Source organism: Suncus etruscus, chromosome 1 (genome assembly GCF_024139225.1).
Source record: "Suncus etruscus isolate mSunEtr1 chromosome 1, mSunEtr1.pri.cur, whole genome shotgun sequence".
Classification (NCBI taxonomy): Eukaryota; Metazoa; Chordata; class Mammalia; order Eulipotyphla; family Soricidae; genus Suncus; species Suncus etruscus.
This window is the reverse complement of record NC_064848.1, coordinates 206084544-206103067: the sequence shown is the minus strand read 5'-3', so window position 1 is coordinate 206103067 and position 18524 is coordinate 206084544. Positions and strand designations below refer to the sequence as shown.

The 18524-nt window shown below is 56.4% G+C and overlaps 2 protein-coding genes across 2 annotated transcripts in view; one reads left to right on the top strand and one right to left on the bottom strand.

Annotated features, from left to right (window-relative positions):
• The first annotated feature begins 9 nt into the window (after nucleotides 1–9).
• TMC6 (transmembrane channel like 6) lies at nucleotides 10–7812 on the top strand. Its single transcript, XM_049776142.1, has 20 exons — nucleotides 10–103; nucleotides 431–549; nucleotides 1662–1757; nucleotides 1829–1975; nucleotides 2222–2327; nucleotides 2432–2525; nucleotides 2615–2854; nucleotides 2960–3150; nucleotides 3570–3714; nucleotides 4383–4538; nucleotides 4788–4954; nucleotides 5042–5123; nucleotides 5392–5489; nucleotides 5843–5938; nucleotides 6049–6124; nucleotides 6267–6400; nucleotides 6495–6671; nucleotides 6752–6830; nucleotides 7204–7271; nucleotides 7602–7812. The coding sequence occupies exons 1-20, from the start codon at nucleotides 48–50 to the stop codon at nucleotides 7657–7659; spliced, it is 2385 nt and encodes a 794-aa protein (XP_049632099.1). The 5' UTR covers nucleotides 10–47; the 3' UTR covers nucleotides 7660–7812.
• A 1502-nt stretch (nucleotides 7813–9314) lies between these two features.
• TNRC6C (trinucleotide repeat containing adaptor 6C) overlaps nucleotides 9315–18524 on the bottom strand; it is a 52802-nt gene continuing 43592 nt past the window's right edge. Inside the window, exons 18-25 of the mRNA XM_049777122.1 lie at nucleotides 17790–17957; nucleotides 16979–17170; nucleotides 16128–16271; nucleotides 14383–14499; nucleotides 13471–13662; nucleotides 12954–13024; nucleotides 12549–12688; nucleotides 9315–12061 (exon numbers count right to left, since the gene is read on the bottom strand). Of these exons, the coding sequence (XP_049633079.1) occupies nucleotides 11701–12061; nucleotides 12549–12688; nucleotides 12954–13024; nucleotides 13471–13662; nucleotides 14383–14499; nucleotides 16128–16271; nucleotides 16979–17170; nucleotides 17790–17957 (1385 nt within the window). The 3' untranslated portion in view covers nucleotides 9315–11700. The remainder of the gene's footprint in view (nucleotides 12062–12548; nucleotides 12689–12953; nucleotides 13025–13470; nucleotides 13663–14382; nucleotides 14500–16127; nucleotides 16272–16978; nucleotides 17171–17789; nucleotides 17958–18524) is intronic.

Here is an 18524-nt window from a genome sequence, read left to right as displayed (position 1 = left end):
CAGTGCCTGCAGATGGGTCCCTGCACTGACCTGCTCTAGCCACAGACATGGCCCAGGTGCAGACTCTGGTTCTGGATGTTCCCGAGGCCCCAGAGGACCAGGGGTGAGTGCTGGGGGGCATGGGGAGTGTCGGGAGGGGCTGTGGGCTGTGGCTTTAGCTCCTAATCCCTGTTGTCCCTCTGCCTTCCTCTTACCTCATCCCTCTGCCCTATCCACCATCTCCCCATTCCCGTCTCCAACCCATCTCCCTTTCCCTCATCCCCTGGCCACTGTCTCCTCATCTCCTTGTTCCCCCCTCCCACCCGTCATCCCATTCCCTTGTCTTCCCCTTTCCCCGTCTATCCCCCTATCTGCCCCCATCCCCCTTTTCCCTGCTCCCCGCTCCTATGTTCCCATCCCTCACTCCTGTCCCCCACCTACTCCTCTGCAGCCAGGAGCCCAGCCCCTACGATGAGGATGAGGTCCACGACTCCTTCCAGCAGCTCCTTCAGGAGCAAGGCCAGTGGGCAGCTGAAGAGGGTCTGGAGCTGCAGTCCAGGAGGACCTCAGGTGAGGGGTTCGGGGTAGAATGCTGAGGGCCCCCCACCATCTGAGCACCTTGGGGCCTGAGCCACCTTAAAACTGTTAGCCACATCCCCCTGTGGGGTCTTGGGAGTGAATGAGGGGCCATAAGAAATCTTAGAAATTCATTTTAGGGGGCTGGGGGCATAGTACAGGGGTTCAGGCACTTGTCTAGCAAGTGGTACCCAGGTGTGATCTCCAGACCAGCCAGGAGTCAGCCCTGAGCACTGAGCCAGGAGCCAGCCCTGAGCACTGCTGGGGGTGGTCCAGCAATCTAAACCAAAACCTGTGATGACAGAGCAGGTGATGGCTCATATACTTGCTTCTGTCAGTAGGGGTCCTGGTGTGGCCCCAAAAATTATATCCTGGGGGTTGGAGCAATAGCACGGTGGGGAGGGAGTTTTCGTTGCACACGACTCACCCCGGTATGATTAGGGTTTGATCCCTGGCATCCCATATGGTCCCCCGAGCCTGCCAGGAGTGATTCCTGAGCAAAGCCAGGAGTAACCTGAGTGCAGCTGATGTGACCCCCCCAAAAAAAATTCCTTTATTATTTTTATATTACTTACTTTATATGGGGCCAGAGTGATAACACATCAGGGACGGCTCTTTCTTTCTTTCTTTCTTTTTTTTTTTGGTTTTTGGGCCACACCCGGCGGTGCTCAGGGGTTCCTCCTGGCTGTCTGCTCAGAAATAGCTCCTGGCAGGCACGGGGACCCTATGGGACACCGGGATTTGAACCAACCACCTTTGGTCCTGGATCGGCTGCTTGCAAGGCAAACACCGCTGTGCTATTTCTCCGGGCCCAGGGACGGCACTTTCCTTGCACATAGCTGACCTGGGTGGGATTCATCCCTGGCATCCCATATGGTCCTCCAAGCACTCTCAAGTGTGACCCCTTGAACGAAGAGCCAGGAGTGATCCCTGAGCATTGCCAGGTGTTACTCCCTAACTAAAAAAATTCTCTTGATGATTTATTGTTGGGAAGTGTTTTGGTAAACTAAGAGCAACTGTGTCCCTGCTGCCTGGGATCTGGTGCCCATTCCTGGGGGACAGTCGTGGGCAGGTGGACACCCCTTGGATTCACCTCTGTTCCCCAGAGGGAGCCGAGGAAACACCCCTGGGCCCTGAGGACAGCTCGGGGTACAGCGCGGCCACACTCCGCATCCTGGCCAGCATGCCTAGCCGCACCATCGGTGAGTAGGGGAGAAACAAGGTCCTGGGAATGGTGAGGCCTGGGCAGCCCCTGACCTGGTCGCACCCCCAGGCCGCAGCCGGGGGGCCGTTATTTCCCAGTACTACAACCGCACCATCAAGCTGCAGCGGACCCGCCGGCCTCGACTGGATCGCTCCACCAGGCCCAGTCTCCGCTCCTACGACCTGGAGTTGGACCCCGCGGCCCGTGAGGAGGAGGGTGAGTGGGTGCTGGTGAGGATTTTGTGTCCCATCCTCTGGGAGGTCTGGGGCGCTGATGGGGGCTCCCCGCTCTGGAGAGGGCAGAGGAGGGGGACTGGCCACCCCTCCCGTGCTGAGTGGAGGAGTCTTGGGGGAGAATTGGGTTTGGGAGGGAGGGCGTCAGGCTGGTCATTCCTGGGCTTTCAGGTAGGTAAGTTTATGGGGTTGGGGTCCGGGGACCCACGGACACCCCATGTCTCTGCAGAGAAGCGGCTCCTGCTGGCCCAGGAGCTGCAGGGTCTGGCCCCTGCCCAGCGCGCACAGATGCTCCGGGCAATGCCCCTGAGTCTGGCCGAGAAGCGCCGCCTGCGGTCAGTGCCAGCCTGGTCAGGGCATCGCAGGGTGGAGCCATCATGGGGTCTGGGTCTCCAGGGCTGTGTCTCCTGACCTCTGCCCCTCGCCCCTCTTCCCACAGGGAGGAGAGCTGGACCTCATCGGGGAAGCCACAGGCCCGGCCAGGTCCTTGCAGCCTCTCCTGCTGCGACCCAGTGTGCGATGCCTGTGTTCTGGTAGGTGACCCCGTACCCTGCCACCCCCAGGCCCGGTGCCCAAGCGCCAGGGTACCGAGCTGCTTCCAGAACCTTCCTTCCGTCTGCAGGCCTCTCCCGAGTTGTGGTGCCGGCGTGTGCTGACCCCCTGGCGCTCCCCGCTCAAGCGCATTGCCGCCCACTTTGGCTCCGGTGCTCTGAGTTACTTCGTCTTCCTTAAGACCCTGCTACTGCTCAACTCACTGCTGCTGCTGCCACTTGGCTGCCTCGTGGCCCTGCAGGCCGCCTGCCCGCCCCCTGCGCCCCCAGTCCGGCCCCGATTCACCAGCCTGGAGCTCCTCACCGGAGGGGTGCGTGACCCTGACCCCGGGGTCTCCACGAAGACCTTGAGCCCTGATTCCTCCCGCACAGGCCCTGGACCCCTGACCACTGACCCCTGACCCCTTCCCCCACAGGGCTCCTTCACCCACTCTCTCATGTACTACGGCTACTACAGCAACAGCTCCCTCAGCCAGTCCTGCACGCGCCCCACGAACCACAGCCGCACCTCCCCGGACCTGGGGACCCTGCCCCCCAACATGCCTCTGGTCTACCTCCTCTCTGTGGGGACCACCTTCTTACTCACCTGCATCACCCTGGTGTACAGGTAGGGGCTGGCTGGGACCGCAGGTGACCTTGGTTCTAGCCGCTTCTGTCTATCCATCTTTCATCCTTCCTCCCTCCCTGACTCCTCCCTCCTTCTCTGGCTTCCTCCCTCCTGCCTTCCTTCCATGACTGGGTAGAATTGGGCTGGCTGGTGGGATGCAAGAGGCCCCGTTCTTCTTCTTTTTGTTTTTTTTTTTTTTTGGCTTTGGGTCATAACCCAGTAGTTCTCAGAGGTTACTCCTGGGTCTGCACTCAGAAATTACTCCTGGCAGGCTCTGGGAACCATATGGATGCTTTGTTTCGGCCACATGTGAGGCCCTCCCAGCTATGCTATTGCTCCAGCCCAAGTCCCCCCCTTTACCTGGCCTCCTGTTCCACAGGTGTCCTCACCTGCCTTCCTCCTCCCCACCCCTTCTCCAGCATGTCCCGCTCCTTCGGGGAGAGCTACCGGGTAGGCAGCACCTTGGGTGTTCACGCCCTCACCGCCTTCTGCTCCTGGGACCACAAGGTGACTCAGAAGTGGGCGTGCCAACTGCAGCAGGACAACATCCGGACTCACCTAAAGGTCAGGGGGGACCCGTCTTGCCCTCCCGGCCCCTGCAGAGTACTTGCTGTGGTTTTCTGGGGCCCCTCTTGGCCTTGCAATCTCTGGGCTTCCCATGGCAGATTCTAGTTTTCGGCTTGTTGGTCTTTTGTCCCGTGGGAACTTGGGGTTCCCCATCTCCTCGGGCATTATACTTGCTCCTGGGCCCACCTAGGGTTCCTGTCCTTGTTCCCTGTGGGAGGAAGCCCCAACCCCTAAACTAAACCTCAGGCCAGGAGCTGTCTGGAAGACCTGTGGGATCCCAGATTAGACCAGTTTAGATCAGTCTTCAGGAGAGTTGAGCATCCTAGCAATCAGTGCTGAGTGGGGATGGAGGGTGCCTTTAAGGGGAACTGGGCTGGAGCCATAGCACAGATCCGGGTTCCATCTCATAGGGGTCACTCACGGCAGGCTCGGAGAACCCGGAGTGCAGAGCCAGGAGTCAGCCCTGAGCACAGCCAGGTGTGGGCCCCAAACCAAAAAAAAAAACAAAACCAAAAAAAAAAAAAACAAAACCAAAAACAAGCCAAATAACAAAAACACCCCCAAATTTAAAGGGAGTAAAGGATGGTTTGGTGGGCATGGGCAGGGGGATGGGGGACGGGGTGGCCTGCACACCTGCCCACCAGCCCACCTGCCCGGCCCTGCAGGAGCTGCTGGCTGAGTCTCGTCTGGGGCACGGGCCCCACGGTTTGTGCAGGCGACTGCGCAGGCTGCTGATCCAGGGTCTAATATGGCTGCTGTGTGTGGGCGTCATAATGGGCTGCACCGTGGCCATTTACACCTTCTCTGAGTTCATGCTCAAGGTGGGTGACCGGCCTGCGACCCCACCCCGCACAACCCACGCCCCCAACACAGCCTTGACCACCCCCTCTCGGGCCACACCCACCCAAGACCCCGCCCACCCAAATAGGCCATGACCACTGGACGACCACTGGTCATGCCCCTTTGGCCCTGCCTCTTTCTGGGCCCCACCCCTGCCTTTTCTTTATTCCTACTTCCCTCTGGGCTCCAGCCCAGAAGGGGGGAGGAGTGACCCCCCTTTCTTGGGGCAGCCCCTCTCCCTGCAGAGCCCCATGTCGGCCCAGCAAGAGAGTCGGCTGCTGGCCCTGCCCCTGGTGGTCTGTCTCTTCAACCTCGCAGCGCCCTATCTGTTCCGCGGCCTGGCCGCCCTGGAGCTGCAGGAGTCCCCGGTGCTGGAGGTGTACGTGGCCATCTGCAGGTGTGCACGGGCGACACAGCTCTCTGGGGTGGGGGACCCCGCCTGGCTCCCGGGGCTCCCTTTCAGCTGCATCTTCTGCCCGCACAGGAACCTCATCCTCAAGATGGTCACCTTGGGCATTCTGTGCTACCACTGGCTGGGCCGCAGGGTGGAGGCACTGCAGGACCAGGTGAGGCGGCCTGGACGTTTGCAAGCCCAGGTTCTGGATTGGGGGCATTTGGGGACTTGGGTGCCTGGCCCAGGTCTAGCAGGGGAGGAGGTGTGGTCTGCGGCTGGGCTTGGCCTGGAGCTCCAGTGGTGGGGCCATGGGATGGGCAGAGCCTTGAGTATGCATGGCCTACCAGACTGGGCAGGGCACTTGGGCGGGTCTCAGCCTAAACTGGGGGGGGGGGGGGTCATGCCTCCTGCTGACGCTCCCCTCCCCACCTCACTCTCAGTGCTGGGAGGACTTTGTGGGCCAGGAGCTGTACCGGCTGGCTGTGATGGATTTCATCTTCACGCTGCTGGACACGCTTCTCGGGGAGCTGGTGTGGAGGTGCGGCTGGGGCCTTGGGCAGGGCAGGGAAGGGGGTCCCCGGGGAGGTCTCAGCTCTGACGGGCAGCCTCAATCTCCTGCATCTCCACCTCTGACTCTTTGAGGCAAGACCTGGCTCTGTGCCCTGTGGGAAGGGTCAGTGCCTCTGGGGACCGTTTTTTCCCCACTGCCCCCATAATCATCTAACTGAACCCAGTGATGGTTTTATAAAAGCAGGAAAGTGGAACAGAAGGATGTGGGTCCGTCTTGGTGCGGCCCAGGGAACCTTCAGGATCAGGACCCTTAGCTGGGCCTCCTTTGCTGGGTGGATGGGGGGGGACCAGGTTTACCTAGGGGACCATCTCTCCACCCAGGCTTGTGTCCGAGAAGCACCTGAAGGAGAGCAGGAAGCCCGAGTTTGACATTGCCCGGAATGTTCTGGAACTCATTTACGGGCAGACCCTCATCTGGTGCGTACCTTCCCTTGCCTCCTCGCTCTGGCCCTACATGCTGGTGGGGCCAGTGCAGGTCTGGGTCTGGCCAGCCCTGGGACCTCACCCCATTCCTCTCTCCCCTGCAGGCTAGGGGTCCTCTTCTCCCCGCTTCTCCCTGTCCTACAGATTGTCAAGCTGCTGCTGCTCTTCTACATCAAGAAGGTGAGACGGTGGCCCCGAGGGTGTCCTTGGTACCATGCGGGGTGGTGGTACTGGATGCCCTGTGGCCCAGTCTCCTGATTCAGGGCACTGGCCTGGCCTGGCCACTCCGAAGCAGTGACCCCCATGCGACCTCCGTCCCCAGGCCAGCCTCATGGCCAACTGCCAGGCACCTCGCAGGCCCTGGCTGGCCTCCCACATGAGCACTGTGTTCCTCTCCCTGCTCTGCTTTCCTGCCTTCCTGGGCGCCGCTGTCTTCCTCTGCTTCGCAGTGTGGCAGTGAGTGGATCGGGGGAGGGAGGGAGGGCAGGGAGCTGCCTGGCGGGTCTGGGGGTCCCGGGGCAGAGGGTTCGAGCTGCTGCCCCCTCCCCAGGGTGAAGCCGTCGAGCACCTGCGGGCCCTTCCGGAACCTGAACACCATGTATGAGGCAGGCACGGCCTGGGTGCGCCATCTGGAGGCGGCGGGCCCTGGCGTGTCCTGGCTGCCCTGGCTGCACCACCACCTGGTGGAGGACCCCTTCCCCACCTACCTGCTGTCGGCCCTGCTCCTGTGAGTGTGGGAGGGTGGGTGGCCCCTGCCCGCCCCTTCATCCGCATGGCTCTGCCTCAACCGGGCTGCCCGTCCCACAGGGCAGTCATCTACCTCAACATCCAGGTGGTAAAGGGCCAGCGCACCGTCATCTCCCTGCTCAAGGAGCAGATCAGCAACGTGAGTGCCCATGTCCCTGAATGTTCTAGATTGGCAACCAGTGCCCCTCCACCCGATTCCATCCAATGGGCCCGGTGTACAGGAGGCGGTAACCAGGGAAGAGGGTAGGAGGCATGGCCGGTTGTTTTGGGGTGTCCTGTCATCTATAGTGCTTACCATACTGCACCCAGCCCAGATTCCAATATCTTGTTCAATTCTGGCCGCTGCTTCCTGCCTCTTAAGATTTTCAATGTCCTGGTTTTGGTGCCACTTTTGCCTGCTGTGAACATTCAGTGCCAGGGAGGGTATGGGTTGAGCCTGAATATTGTGGGGGGACAGGCGCAGGGACCTGGGGTAGCACCCCTTCTGACCCTGCACCTCGGGACCCTTCTAGGAGGGTGAGGACAAAATCTTCTTAATCAACAAGATTCATTCGATCTACAAGAGAAAGGAGAGGTGCAGGTAAGGGGCTGGGCCAGCCTTGCCTGGGACCCTGGCATGGGGTCCCTGTGCATTTATGGGAGAATTGGCATGAGAGGGCGAAGATGGATCATAAAGGGGCAGCTGACAGGGATCTCCTCCATTGCCTCTTTCTTAAGTTACAGTAGGCCATTGTCTCCAGAGTCCACTTCACAGTCCACTTCTCACCAAATGCTTCCCAAATGCACGTGACCCCAGAGCTCACTCCCAGCTAGGGCTGGTGGCAGCTGCAGGGTGCTAGGCCTCTGGCCTTTGGGACTGGGAGGGTGACCCGCTGACCCAGGCCTTACTGACCTCCCTCCCCTTTGGCAGGTCGGAGGCTGCGGAGATGCCGCTGGCCACATCCCGAGAGGATCTGGACTCCTGGTAGTGCTGTCAGCCCGGCCCTCAGTTTCTGCAGCTTCACTCGGGTCTTTCGGGGACTTGCCAAAACAGGCAATCCTCTACTGGATTCCGCTGGCCACCCTCCCCCTATCCATACCTAGGTTGCTATTTATTTTGATTAAACACTTTTTCCACAAAATGGCCTTGTCTCTGGGCTGCCACCTGTGGGCATTGTCTCACTGTCCCAGGCTCGGGCAGCCTCTGCTGCTCTCCACCATCAGCCTGACCTGGGGAATTCAGGTGTGGCTTTTCTGCTGCTGAGCCCCAGGAGGCAGATGGGGGTGGGTTCAGCGGGATGTCGCGTCAGACACTGCCAAGGTGCCACAGTGGATACAGTTCTGGGGCTGATGGTCAGGACTCTGGGGTGAGTGGCAGTCAGGAAAGGACGTAACTAATGTGGTCAAAGCAGTCTGGTTGTCTTGTCAGCCCACTTTTGGCTGGGCACAAGGGTACCTGCCCTGCCCTGTGCTCCTCTCGGTCCCCGTTTCTGGGCCCGATCTCTGGCCTCCACCACTGAGGTTGGAGGTTGCCATGAAGACGAAGCACCCAGCAGTAGCCCAGTGCCTGTCTATTCTGCTTGGAAACACCTTGGGGCCTGCAAGCTCCTCCTGCTGGAATGTTCTGTGAACTTCTTCCAAAAAGAGCATTCAAGCCTGGCTTGCCCACCATGAACCCTCGGTGTGTTACTCTGCTGGAGCACTCACAGGCCATGGATCTTCAGAAGAGCAGCGGAAACTACCACTTCCTCCAGCAACAGCTCTTTGGGAAGTGCAGATTGCCCACAACCCCAGGCTGGGCACACTGGAGTTCTGACACCAGGCCTGCTGCTTAGCATCCAGAGCTGGGCTTTGCCTGGGGCCTCAAAGTCAGTGGCCTGAGACGCAAGTTTAGAGCCTGGTTCTGACACCAGCCCTGAGAGCAGCCCACAGCGTGGGTGTGTAGTTGTCAGATGTGCTCTGGCCTTGAGTCCTGGGGTCTGGTGAGGGAGGATCCGGAACTGGGGCGTCTGTTGTTATGTCTTGAGCACAAAAGTCTTTGGAGATCCATCATGCATTGCTTGCTGCTAATCTCAGCTCTGGCCCTCTAGCCGCTGTGCTTCCTCATGATGTCCAGTGGGTCCTTCATGGCCTCATATTGCCTGGCCAGTCCCACAAGGCTCCTTTCCAAGGTGAGCCTGCCTGTCCCCTGGGCACAGGCTGAAACGGGCCTTGGCTGAAGTGCCACACATATTCCCTGATTTCCAGCATCTCCCATGGGCTCCTCCACTTGCCAGAAGAGCTTGGCCAAGCCCAGAGCAGGTGAGTGGGACCCTGTGGGAGCAGAGCCCAGAATGGACATTTCGAGGTGTCCTCTCAGACGGCCATGTTTCGAGGGGAAGCTGAGGCTGCAGGCACTGGACACATCAAATGCTTCAAGTCACAGGCCCCTTACAGTTATCCAAGCACCACCAGAAGTGGTCCTTGAGCACAGAGACAGGAGTACCTCTGAGCCCCATCCATAGGGTGTGGACCCCCAAATCCAAAAGCTAGAAGTCACTCAAGGGCAGTGTTTTAACTAGGACTTGACCTAGTTATGGAAATGCCAAGAATATTGTAAGAAACAGTCATAGGCAGGGAAATCAATAATATCTGTCTTTAAAACACAGACCCCCCATTTATTTGAACAGCCAAGAAAAAAAATTGCAATTTATTCAGATTCAACAAAGCATTGTACTTGTGGAAGCCACTCTTAGGGGGCCCTGTTCTCTTGACAGTCACATTCTATGAGGAGAAAACATTAAAAGTCACAAACTTGTTTTTTGTTTTTTTTTTGTTTTTTTTTTTTGTTTAATCTCAGCGTTACAGACATGAATTCAAAATAAAGGGTCAAAGAAACAAAAACTCCCCCCGCCGCCCAACCCAACGACGACAACAACATCAACAAAAAAAAAAAAACCCCAAAAAACAGACTTACTTCCATCCCCAATTTCAAAGTCTCAGGAGTTTTTTGACAACTCGATGCTGACTGGCAGCAGGAAGCTGCACGCCTGCCCACCTGCACGCACATGCGTGCCTGACAGGCACCACACAAGGGGCGGCGCTGAGGTGCACGAACCGAGGGGTGTCTTGAGGGGCGTCTAGCTGCGTACACTACACTCAGCCCGAGGGCTTACAAGGCTGGAACCCCGTTTGTGCATAGTTCATGATCCTCTAGAAAACCAGCTTTTGTGGATCTGCAAGTTTGTGGAACCCTTTACTTATTTTTTTTTTGACTTTTAAAAATGTTTTTCCTTTTTTATTTTATTTTCGATTTTTTTCTTTTGATAAAACAAACCATTAAAAAGCTAATTTTTAAAAAAAAATGTAATGCACAAGTTTCCTGATCAAGCAGGCAGGGAGCACAATGTTCATATATATATTTTTAAAACACACTCGAGAGTATGTTACTCCATTGTCTGTCTTTCTTGCAAAACAATCAAAACATTGATCATTTTTTTTAAAAACATAAAGCAATTTTTAATATATAAAGCACTCTTCAAACATCTATTTCTCTCGAGTCCATTATTTGGTAAATATGTAACTGCTACACATTAGAGATTAGGTATTCTTCTTTGTGGGTTTTTTTCTTTTTTTTTTCATTTTTTTCCTTTATTTTTTTTTGTTGGTTTTTAATAACATCTTCAGTGCTAGGAGTCGGGTTTAAAATACATGAATGGTTGGCGGCTGCCCCTCGGGAACCTGGCTTTCCTGAGAGCACACCGCATGTGCAAGTCAGCGACACGGCGTCAGTTCGACGATGGCCGGAGGGGACAACACTGTCCAATCCCAGAGCTGAGTAGCGCATCCACATCTGAAAATAGGGCTCTTTACCACGGAAGTCTTTTTTTTTTTTTTTCATTTTTTTCTTTTTTAATTCCTTTAAAAAACTTTTATTTTTTATTTTAAAGTCTGAAGGAGGAGGAAAAAAAGGTCTGTAAACAGGTGGGAGCCCGAGCGTGGCCCCCGAGCGCATCACCGCCCAGTCCAAGTGCGTGTTCCTGTCCCCCCTCGCCAGCTTCTCTTCACCTCTGTATTCCCGAGAGAGAGCAACAGTGCTCGGCTCTGGGGATCGTTCGTGTTCCGGCGTTCGTCCGCAAATAGAAAAGCTGCTGAAGGTAGGTATATAAAGGATTCTTTCTCCAGAGATATACACTGTAAGTTTTCAACGCAATCCGAGTCCTTGAGTAAACATTTACACGTGAATTGCCGCCAGCCCTGTCCTGTGACTTCTCTGTGGTGGGTGGGAAGGGCAGAGACACTCAGTGCAAAGGCAGAAGCTGAAGGGGTAACAAACGTTTGACCGATGCGCCCGAAGAGCATATGCTGAATTGCAGGGAGACCCAAGGCCCCCGCGGGCCCTGGCGTGCACACACATGCTCGCACACGTATGCAGGCTGTGCACGAAAGGCCTGCCTCGATGCCCTCGAGCCGTCTGTGCCGACGGAAGGTGTTCACATTTCAGTATTGGCCTGCTGGGTTCAAGTATTTGCATGTTTGATATGTCTCTTCTCTTAACATTTAAAAAATAATTTTGGGGGGGATTAAAAAATGACATGAAGAAGTAATGGAACAAGGGACGTGTGCATGGGCGGCTCTGCAGGGACCGGCTGGGCCGATGGTGAGGCGCGCCCGGGGCAGTAGCTGGCGCCTCCGGAAATGTGCATCGTCGTCCCAGGCGCGTGGAAACCGGCTGCCCAGGCCCCTTTCCGTCACCCCCGTGATCACATCACCCTTTCCAGCCCACAGTCTGAAAAGTGCCCTTCATGATACAACTATTCTAAGCAGCTTTTATACTTAAAAAAAATACACACACACAAACACACAAAACACACACAAATCAAAATGACATACACCAGACAAACATAAGACGACATGAAATCAAAAGCTACGAGAAACATCCTGTGGGCGGGCAGCATGCGACGCGGACAGCAGCCGCAGGCCCGGCCTTCAGTTCTGGACAGAGGTACTCGTGTGGCGCCGGCCAGAGGGGCATCGGGCTCGGCACCAGGCTAGATGGACTCCCCGCTGAGAAGGTCTCCTGGGAGCAAAGTGTTCAGGGGGGTGGGACTGCCAATCACCCTGCTGTCCTCGGTGCTGGGGGGCCCCCACAGGCTGCTCGAGTACTGGGGGACCGCACCCCATAGCAGGTCGCCGCTCCCCTTGCCGCCCAGGCATGGCGTGTTCCAGTGTCCAGCGTCGCTGCGGACCAAGCCATGGGAGCTGGCCGAGGCGCCCAGCCGGGCCTGGCTGGTCCCGGTGCTCGACTGCCAGCTGGACGTGGGAGGCAGGGCTTGGCCCTGGGCTATGAAGCGGTTCACCTCTTCTTCCCCAGCAAACTCGGCTAAGATGGTGGTGTTCCCCAGCACGCACCTACAAGGACAGCACAGTGAGACCAGGCCTGTTCTCTGCGGGGTCAGTCCCAACCTGCCCACCCTTTGGCTGGGCAAACCTGGACGCAGAAGAACTAAGGTCAGGAAGGAGATGAGATGAGGGACCCACAGCAATGTGACGCCCTGGGCCAGTTCTGGGACAGCAGATGAACAGCTGCGACTGGACAAATGGTCAGATATGGGGATGGGAACTATAGCGGAGCAGGGAAGGCACTGGCCTTGCAAGCAGCCAATCCGGCTTCAATCTCCGGCACTCTATGTAGTCCCCCGAGCTGTGCCAGGAGTGATCTCTGAGCAGAGTCAGGAGTAATCTGAGCTAGGTGTGGCCCCAAATTCAAACCAATAAAAGATTTGATGTATACCAAATATCAAGCATCACATAGGGTTCCCCAGCACCACCGTGTGTGCCCTCCCCGACCCTGAACAATAAAAAGAAGAGGTGGCAGCTTGGTGAGGCATGCACGTACATGTGCAGCGACTTCTGGGCTTTGGCAGCCTCGTCCTTGGAGCTGTAGCGTACCACGGCGTTGCCCTGCGTCAGGTTCAGGTGGAAGGTGACCAGGGGCCCATGCTGCAGGCACAGCGTCCGCAGCGTGGAGCCGTCGATCTGCAGGGAAGTAGGGCACCATCTCAGGGGGAAAGGGTCCCAGGAGTGGGAACCCCCCACACCAGCACAGCATCCCCGAGAGCCTACACTTCCAGGCCCCCAAAGAGAGGCACAAGCGTCTGCACTGTCACCTCTGGTTGGTGACCAAGGGTTTCAGTTCAGATACACATACCACACACAGAAACACAACCGCACACTGGTACACATAAAGGGTCTCAGCTCAGACACACACACACACTCTCCCTCCCTTCTCTAGTCTCAGTACCTGGGGTGTGAGGTTGCGGAGCACGAGCCAGCTGCTTGCTCTGCCTGAGGTGTCGGTGCTCCAGGCAGAACCTGCTGGCAGGACAGAGAAGTCACAGGGCTAGTATGGCACCAGGAGCTGTCCTGAGGGCCCTGTGCCCCCCCCAAGTTGAGGCCCTCCCCACCTTTTCACCTCAGGTTACCCTCTCTGCACCTTGATTTAGAGTCAAGACTCCCGCTGTTTGGGGCCACACTAGCGGTGCTCAGGGCTCAGTCCGGGGTGGGGGTTCTGAGATGAACTGGGGTCAGCCGCATCAAAGACCAGAGCAGAGCAGACCTGACCTCACACAACCACTCTGGCTGCACAGACCCTTAGGGTCACTAGGGGAAGAGCTGGTGCAATCCCAGTTTCTCAGGCCAACTAACACTGAGGGCAGCATGGTCCTGCCTGGACCTGGGCCCCTTGAGAAGAGCAGCCCGCAGGACACCCCAGGTCCCCACAACGCCCCTTACCCCCTACCCCCAGGACTGCTTCGCACCTGAGGAGTAGGAGCTGGTCCAGCCGAGCGGGCTGGCTCCCCAGGTGGAGGAAGGCTTGGGGTTGGTGAGCCCCGGCGGAGGCCGTGTGGGCGCTGAGTTCCGGGGCACCTTCCAGAGCTCGTGGGACAGGGACGCTTGTGCGTGTGAGGCGGGCCCTGAGGACCACGTCGATTTAATGTCCGACAGTTTACCTGGAGGGGCAGAGAATAGGGTCCAGGATCAGTGTGTGGCAATGGGGGGCACACAGGTTGCTCACCCATCCATCCTGTGAGAGAACTGGGTGACTGACCTGCTTGGGAATCTGTGGGGTCTGGGACAGATCTGGCAGTATTTGGGGAGCGTAACCTAGGGTAGCAGGAAATGGCCTTCCCATCACTCAGCCTCGCACACCCTCAGTCTGCCTCCTGGCCCTTACATGCACCTTCTGAGTTGCATAGGATGGCTCAGTAGTCTGTTCTCTTGGGCACAAACCAACAGGGAAGCTTGTCTAAAGATGGAGACAAGCCACAGCCCAGCACTGGCCGTGACCCCAAGTCCTGGCCACCACCACATCACTTGGTACACCTGTGCCAGGGTCACAAGGGGGTTCCTACTAGGCTGCCTGACTCAGATTAGGAACAGGGACATGTAGCAGGCAGGCAGTGGCACTGACTTCCAGACACACAGGCTTATAGCAGCAAGGCCGTGGGGTGGCCCAGGGAGGAGTGCTCCTTTCCCAGGTGGAAAGGCATGACAGTGCAGTGTCCAAACCTGGGGCAGAAAAGCCCCAGAAAAGCCCTGCGGAGCGCAGTGGCACCCTGGGGTCATGTCTCTGTGGGGTCTCCCCAACGTTTCTCCAAGAGAGTAGGCGCTTCTTTACCAACTGCCCACTCGCACCGTGTGGAGTGAGGGCCAAGGGACCCTGACAGTACCTGCAATGCTGGGTGCTGGCGCGAGGCTGCCGAGCGAGCGTGTGTAGCCGGAGGCACTGAGCGGCCAGGCACTGGAGGAAGGCAGCGCGGCACTCTGAGACGACGGCGGGGACGGGCCTGAGGGGACACAGAGCTCAGCAGGCAGCAGACCTACGAAACAGGTCTCATGCGTGGCACAGAGATGGGCATGGTCGAGCCAGGCAGAAAGGAGCCTGCACAGTGTCTCTGCCAGCCGCTGCCACTGATACTGCCAGGATAGGGGTGGGACTGGGGATGTTCGTCCTGAAGCCCTGGGTTGGAAGGACACCTTCCTGTCTACCATATCCACTCTGCAGCTCCTAGACCGGGAGAGAGCACAAAGGGTCTCCCAAGCACTGCAGGAAGCAAACTCACATATAGAGCCAGGAGCAGCCCCTGAGCACCTCCAGGTGTGGCTCAAAAACCACAAGCCAACCCTAAAAAGTCAAAACTAAAAAATAACCCAAAGCAAAAAACACCCAAGAAACAAAACCAAATGTCTTTCAAGAAAGCGTCTCTTCGTCTGGGACCACGTGAGACAGTGTGTAGGGATGAGTCCTGGCCATGCTCAGGGGAAGGTGTGGGGTTAGGCGCCCAACTTAGGATGAGATGGGGCCAGCAAGGCCAAGTTCCCATGCCCCAGGCATAATCCCAGTGGCCTGGCCATGACCCGCACCTCTGGGCCCTCTGGCCTGAGACTTTTCTCTTCTCCCTCTGTGACACAAGCTGTGCCTACCAGGCTTGTTCCAGAACAGCCGGGCACGATGTCTATCTCTGTCCTGGGGTAGCTTGTGAGCCAAACACTAAAGGACTCAGGGCTACTGGGGGTTTTTGTGCTCAGAGTTGCTCTCAGTGGTGGAACCTCGCTAGGTTTCCTGCTGCCTGCCCTGTCTGAGTTGTCTGTAATGAGTGTGATGGTCTCAGGTGAGAAAGCCTAGACTCAAAAGCTTAAAGGTTAACACAGTCAATCAAAAAAAAAAAAAAAGGGGCCCGGAGAGATAGCACAGCGGCGTTTGCCTTGCAAGCAGCCGATCCAGGACCAAAGGTGGTTGGCTCGAATCCCGGTGTCCCATATGGTCCCCCGTGCCTGCCACGAGCTATTTCTGAGCAGACAGCCAGGAGTAACCCCTGAGCACCACTGGGTGTGACTCAAAAACCAAAAACCAAAAAAAAAAAAAAAAAAAAAGGTTAACACAGTCATTAAAAAAAACAAATTATTTTTTGGTTTGAGGCCACACCTCCTGGTGTTCAGGGGTTATCCCTGGCTCTGCACTTGGGGATCACTCCTGGTACTGCTTGGGGGAGGGGGGACTATGGGATGCAGGAGATCAAAGCTGGATTGGCTGCTTGCAGGACATGCACCCTCTCCACTGTGCTATCTCTTGGGCCCAATATGGTAATTTTAAAACTTACTGTTCATTAGAAATGATGCCTGGAGCTGGCACAGACCCATCTCTGTTCAATGGGATAAACTGCACGACCCCTACTTGCAGGGAAGCCGGTGAGAGGGGCCTCCACCCATGCCACTGCCACCTCACCTCCATATTTCTTTTTGTTTTGTTTTTGGGCCACACTCAGCGACGCTCAGGGGTTACTCCTACTATGCGCTCAGAAATTGCCCCTGGCTTGTAAGATCATATGGGATACAGGAGGATCGAACTGCAGCCCGTCCTAGGCTACGCACAAGGTAGACACCCTACCGGTTGCATCAACACTCTGACTCTCACCTCCACTCTTGAGGAGGTAGCGGTTGACATCTTGGATGGTGGTGTTAATGGTGGGCCCCGTGGGGACACTTCCAGGGGTGACGTCAGGGTCATTCTCGGGGTCGATACTCTGAAGTCCTTTCCATGGAACTCCAGGATGGAATTCTGAAATATTCCACACAAATTGATCATCAGAATGCATTCAGAGGTCAGGAAGACAGCTCAAAGACAGCACATGCTTTGCCCAGTGGGAGCAGCGCTTGCTCCCAAGCACTGTGGGTTTGGGTCCTTGACAATGCTGGGTGTATTTCCAACACTGTACCCAAAAATACCTAGCCCAAAAACCAAACTCATGAAATATAAGGTTGTTTATAGAACTTTGATAATTCATAGAAATTTTTTTTGCTTCCCAAGCAATGGTCTCACAGGCCTATCCTGGCCCCACTCAACTTGACTAGACAGTTCAGCTCTCTGGGGCCCCAGAATGAGGTGCTGCTTAGGGCTCAGGGGTAATCAGAGTCACTGGGACTGGAATCAGGACTTTGGGCATGCAGCCTGCACTCTGGACCCCGATGATCTCTACCCAGCTTGGCTGATGGGAACACTCATGTCTGCAGGTGAGACGAGGCCTAGGTCCAAGCCGAACTCTTGGGTCCTCCACTCCCTGGCACTCTGGATTAGGCATCACAACAATGACGAAGCTTCAGTCCCCCACTCTCTCGCTGGCCCCTCCTGTTCCTTCTAGTGAAATGGGCTCCCAAGCACTGTGCCACCAACTATACTCCCAATTTTAGTGTGAAGCCTGGAGCTCCAGGGCCAGAACTGCTGAGCTATCTGTCATGGGGCAGGAAGTGCAGCAGCCGCACTCTCACCTGGGGGCCAGTTGACGCTGGAGCCATTTGAGATCTTCTCACTGTCGGATTTGGCACGGGCCCAGCTATGGGGAACGGCCCCGGGAGGGCTGGCTGGCGACTCGCTATTTGGGATTAGCTCGTACCGGCTATAGGAGTCTTCCATGGAGGACTTGGCTGGAGGCCCGATGCTTAGGCCCCCAGGGATAGCACCTATGGCGAAGGAGGGAGCAGGCGTCAAGTCACCAGGGAGGTCTGAGTGCTCAGTGTGCTGCACCCCAAGGGTCAAGTTTGAGAACCAGTGTCGGAGGTGATAAGCCTAAATTTGGTCCTTCAGAGACGGAAGCCTGGAGGAGCTGCCTGCCAGACCCAGAAGAGGCCCCAGCAAGAGGCCTGGTCTGAGGTCACTGTTGCAGGTGTTGGTCTCGGGCCCTCCGGCCCCCTGAAGAACAAACGTGGCTGGGTGCTCGGCAGCCTTAACTCGAACAGGACACACAGACCAACTCAGCATCAGCCGTGGAGTGCTTCCTACTGTTTCCTCTACAACTTAACCACTAAGGATTTTCTTGCTCAAAAAGAATATTTTTAATGTTATTTAATATTATTATTTTTTTGTTTTTGTTTTTTTGATTTTTGGGCCCACAGCCGGCACTGCTTAGGGGTTACTCCTGGCTATCTGCTCAGAAATAGCTCCTGGCAGACACAGGAGACCATATGGGACACCGGGATTTGAACCAACCACCTGATTTGGTACTCAAGTGCCAGAAATTAAACTCGGAGCCTTAAGTGGGCAAGTGCTCTGACCCTGAGGCCCTGTGCATGTCCAACATACCATGCTTGCTGGGGTTCTGGTCGAGAGGAGAAGCAGCACCGGGCAAGTTATCCATGGGGTTGGAGTGCGTCCACTGAGGGAGGCGTGATTGGGACGGAGACGGGTCCTTCACGGACAAGCCCCCTGTCATGTCCATGCTGCTGACATTCACATTCGGGTTGAGTCCAGCTGTGGAGACAGATGTGTCATGAGGCCTACATTCAAGCCAAGGCTTTGGAGGGATGTTGAACGCTGTCCTGACTGGATGTCTGACTTTGTCCTGACCAGGGACTACTGGAATGTCCGACATCATCCTGACCTGACTGGGACTATGTGACTCTAGGACATCTGCCCCAACGAGGCCCAGGCAGGACATGACCCCAGAAGGATATTGGGTAGGGAACCTGGTCTTCGGATCAAGTAAGACCAATGACTATCTTATTTCAGAGTTTTTGTGGTCCTGAGGCTTTTTAAGGGTCACTGAAACACAGCACAGTCCAGACAGTTGGGAAAACCTTCCATCCTCTGGAAACTTAGCACATCATGGAGCTGGAACAACAGTACAGCAGGAGGGTGCTTGCCTTCCATGTACCTAACCCAGATTCAATCCCTGATACCCCATATGGTCCCCCAAGCCTGCCAGTAATGATCCCTGAGTGCAGAGCCAGAATGATAGCGAGATGTGGCCCCAAAACCAAACCAAACAAAGAAACTCACCAGGTCAAACCCTGCCCAGAGTCCCACAAAGCCACAGGG

Bases quoted from the DNA above. Each gene is read 5' to 3' on its own strand.
- TMC6 (XM_049776142.1), top strand. From the start codon at position 48: ATGGCCCAGGTGCAGACTCTGGTTCTGGATGTTCCCGAGGCCCCAGAG. The intron at 2,328-2,431 runs GTCAGTGCCAGC...CTCTTCCCACAG, and splicing joins GCCGAGAAGCGCCGCCTGCG to GGAGGAGAGCTGGACCTCAT. The intron at 5,124-5,391 runs GTGAGGCGGCCT...CCTCACTCTCAG, and splicing joins TGGAGGCACTGCAGGACCAG to TGCTGGGAGGACTTTGTGGG.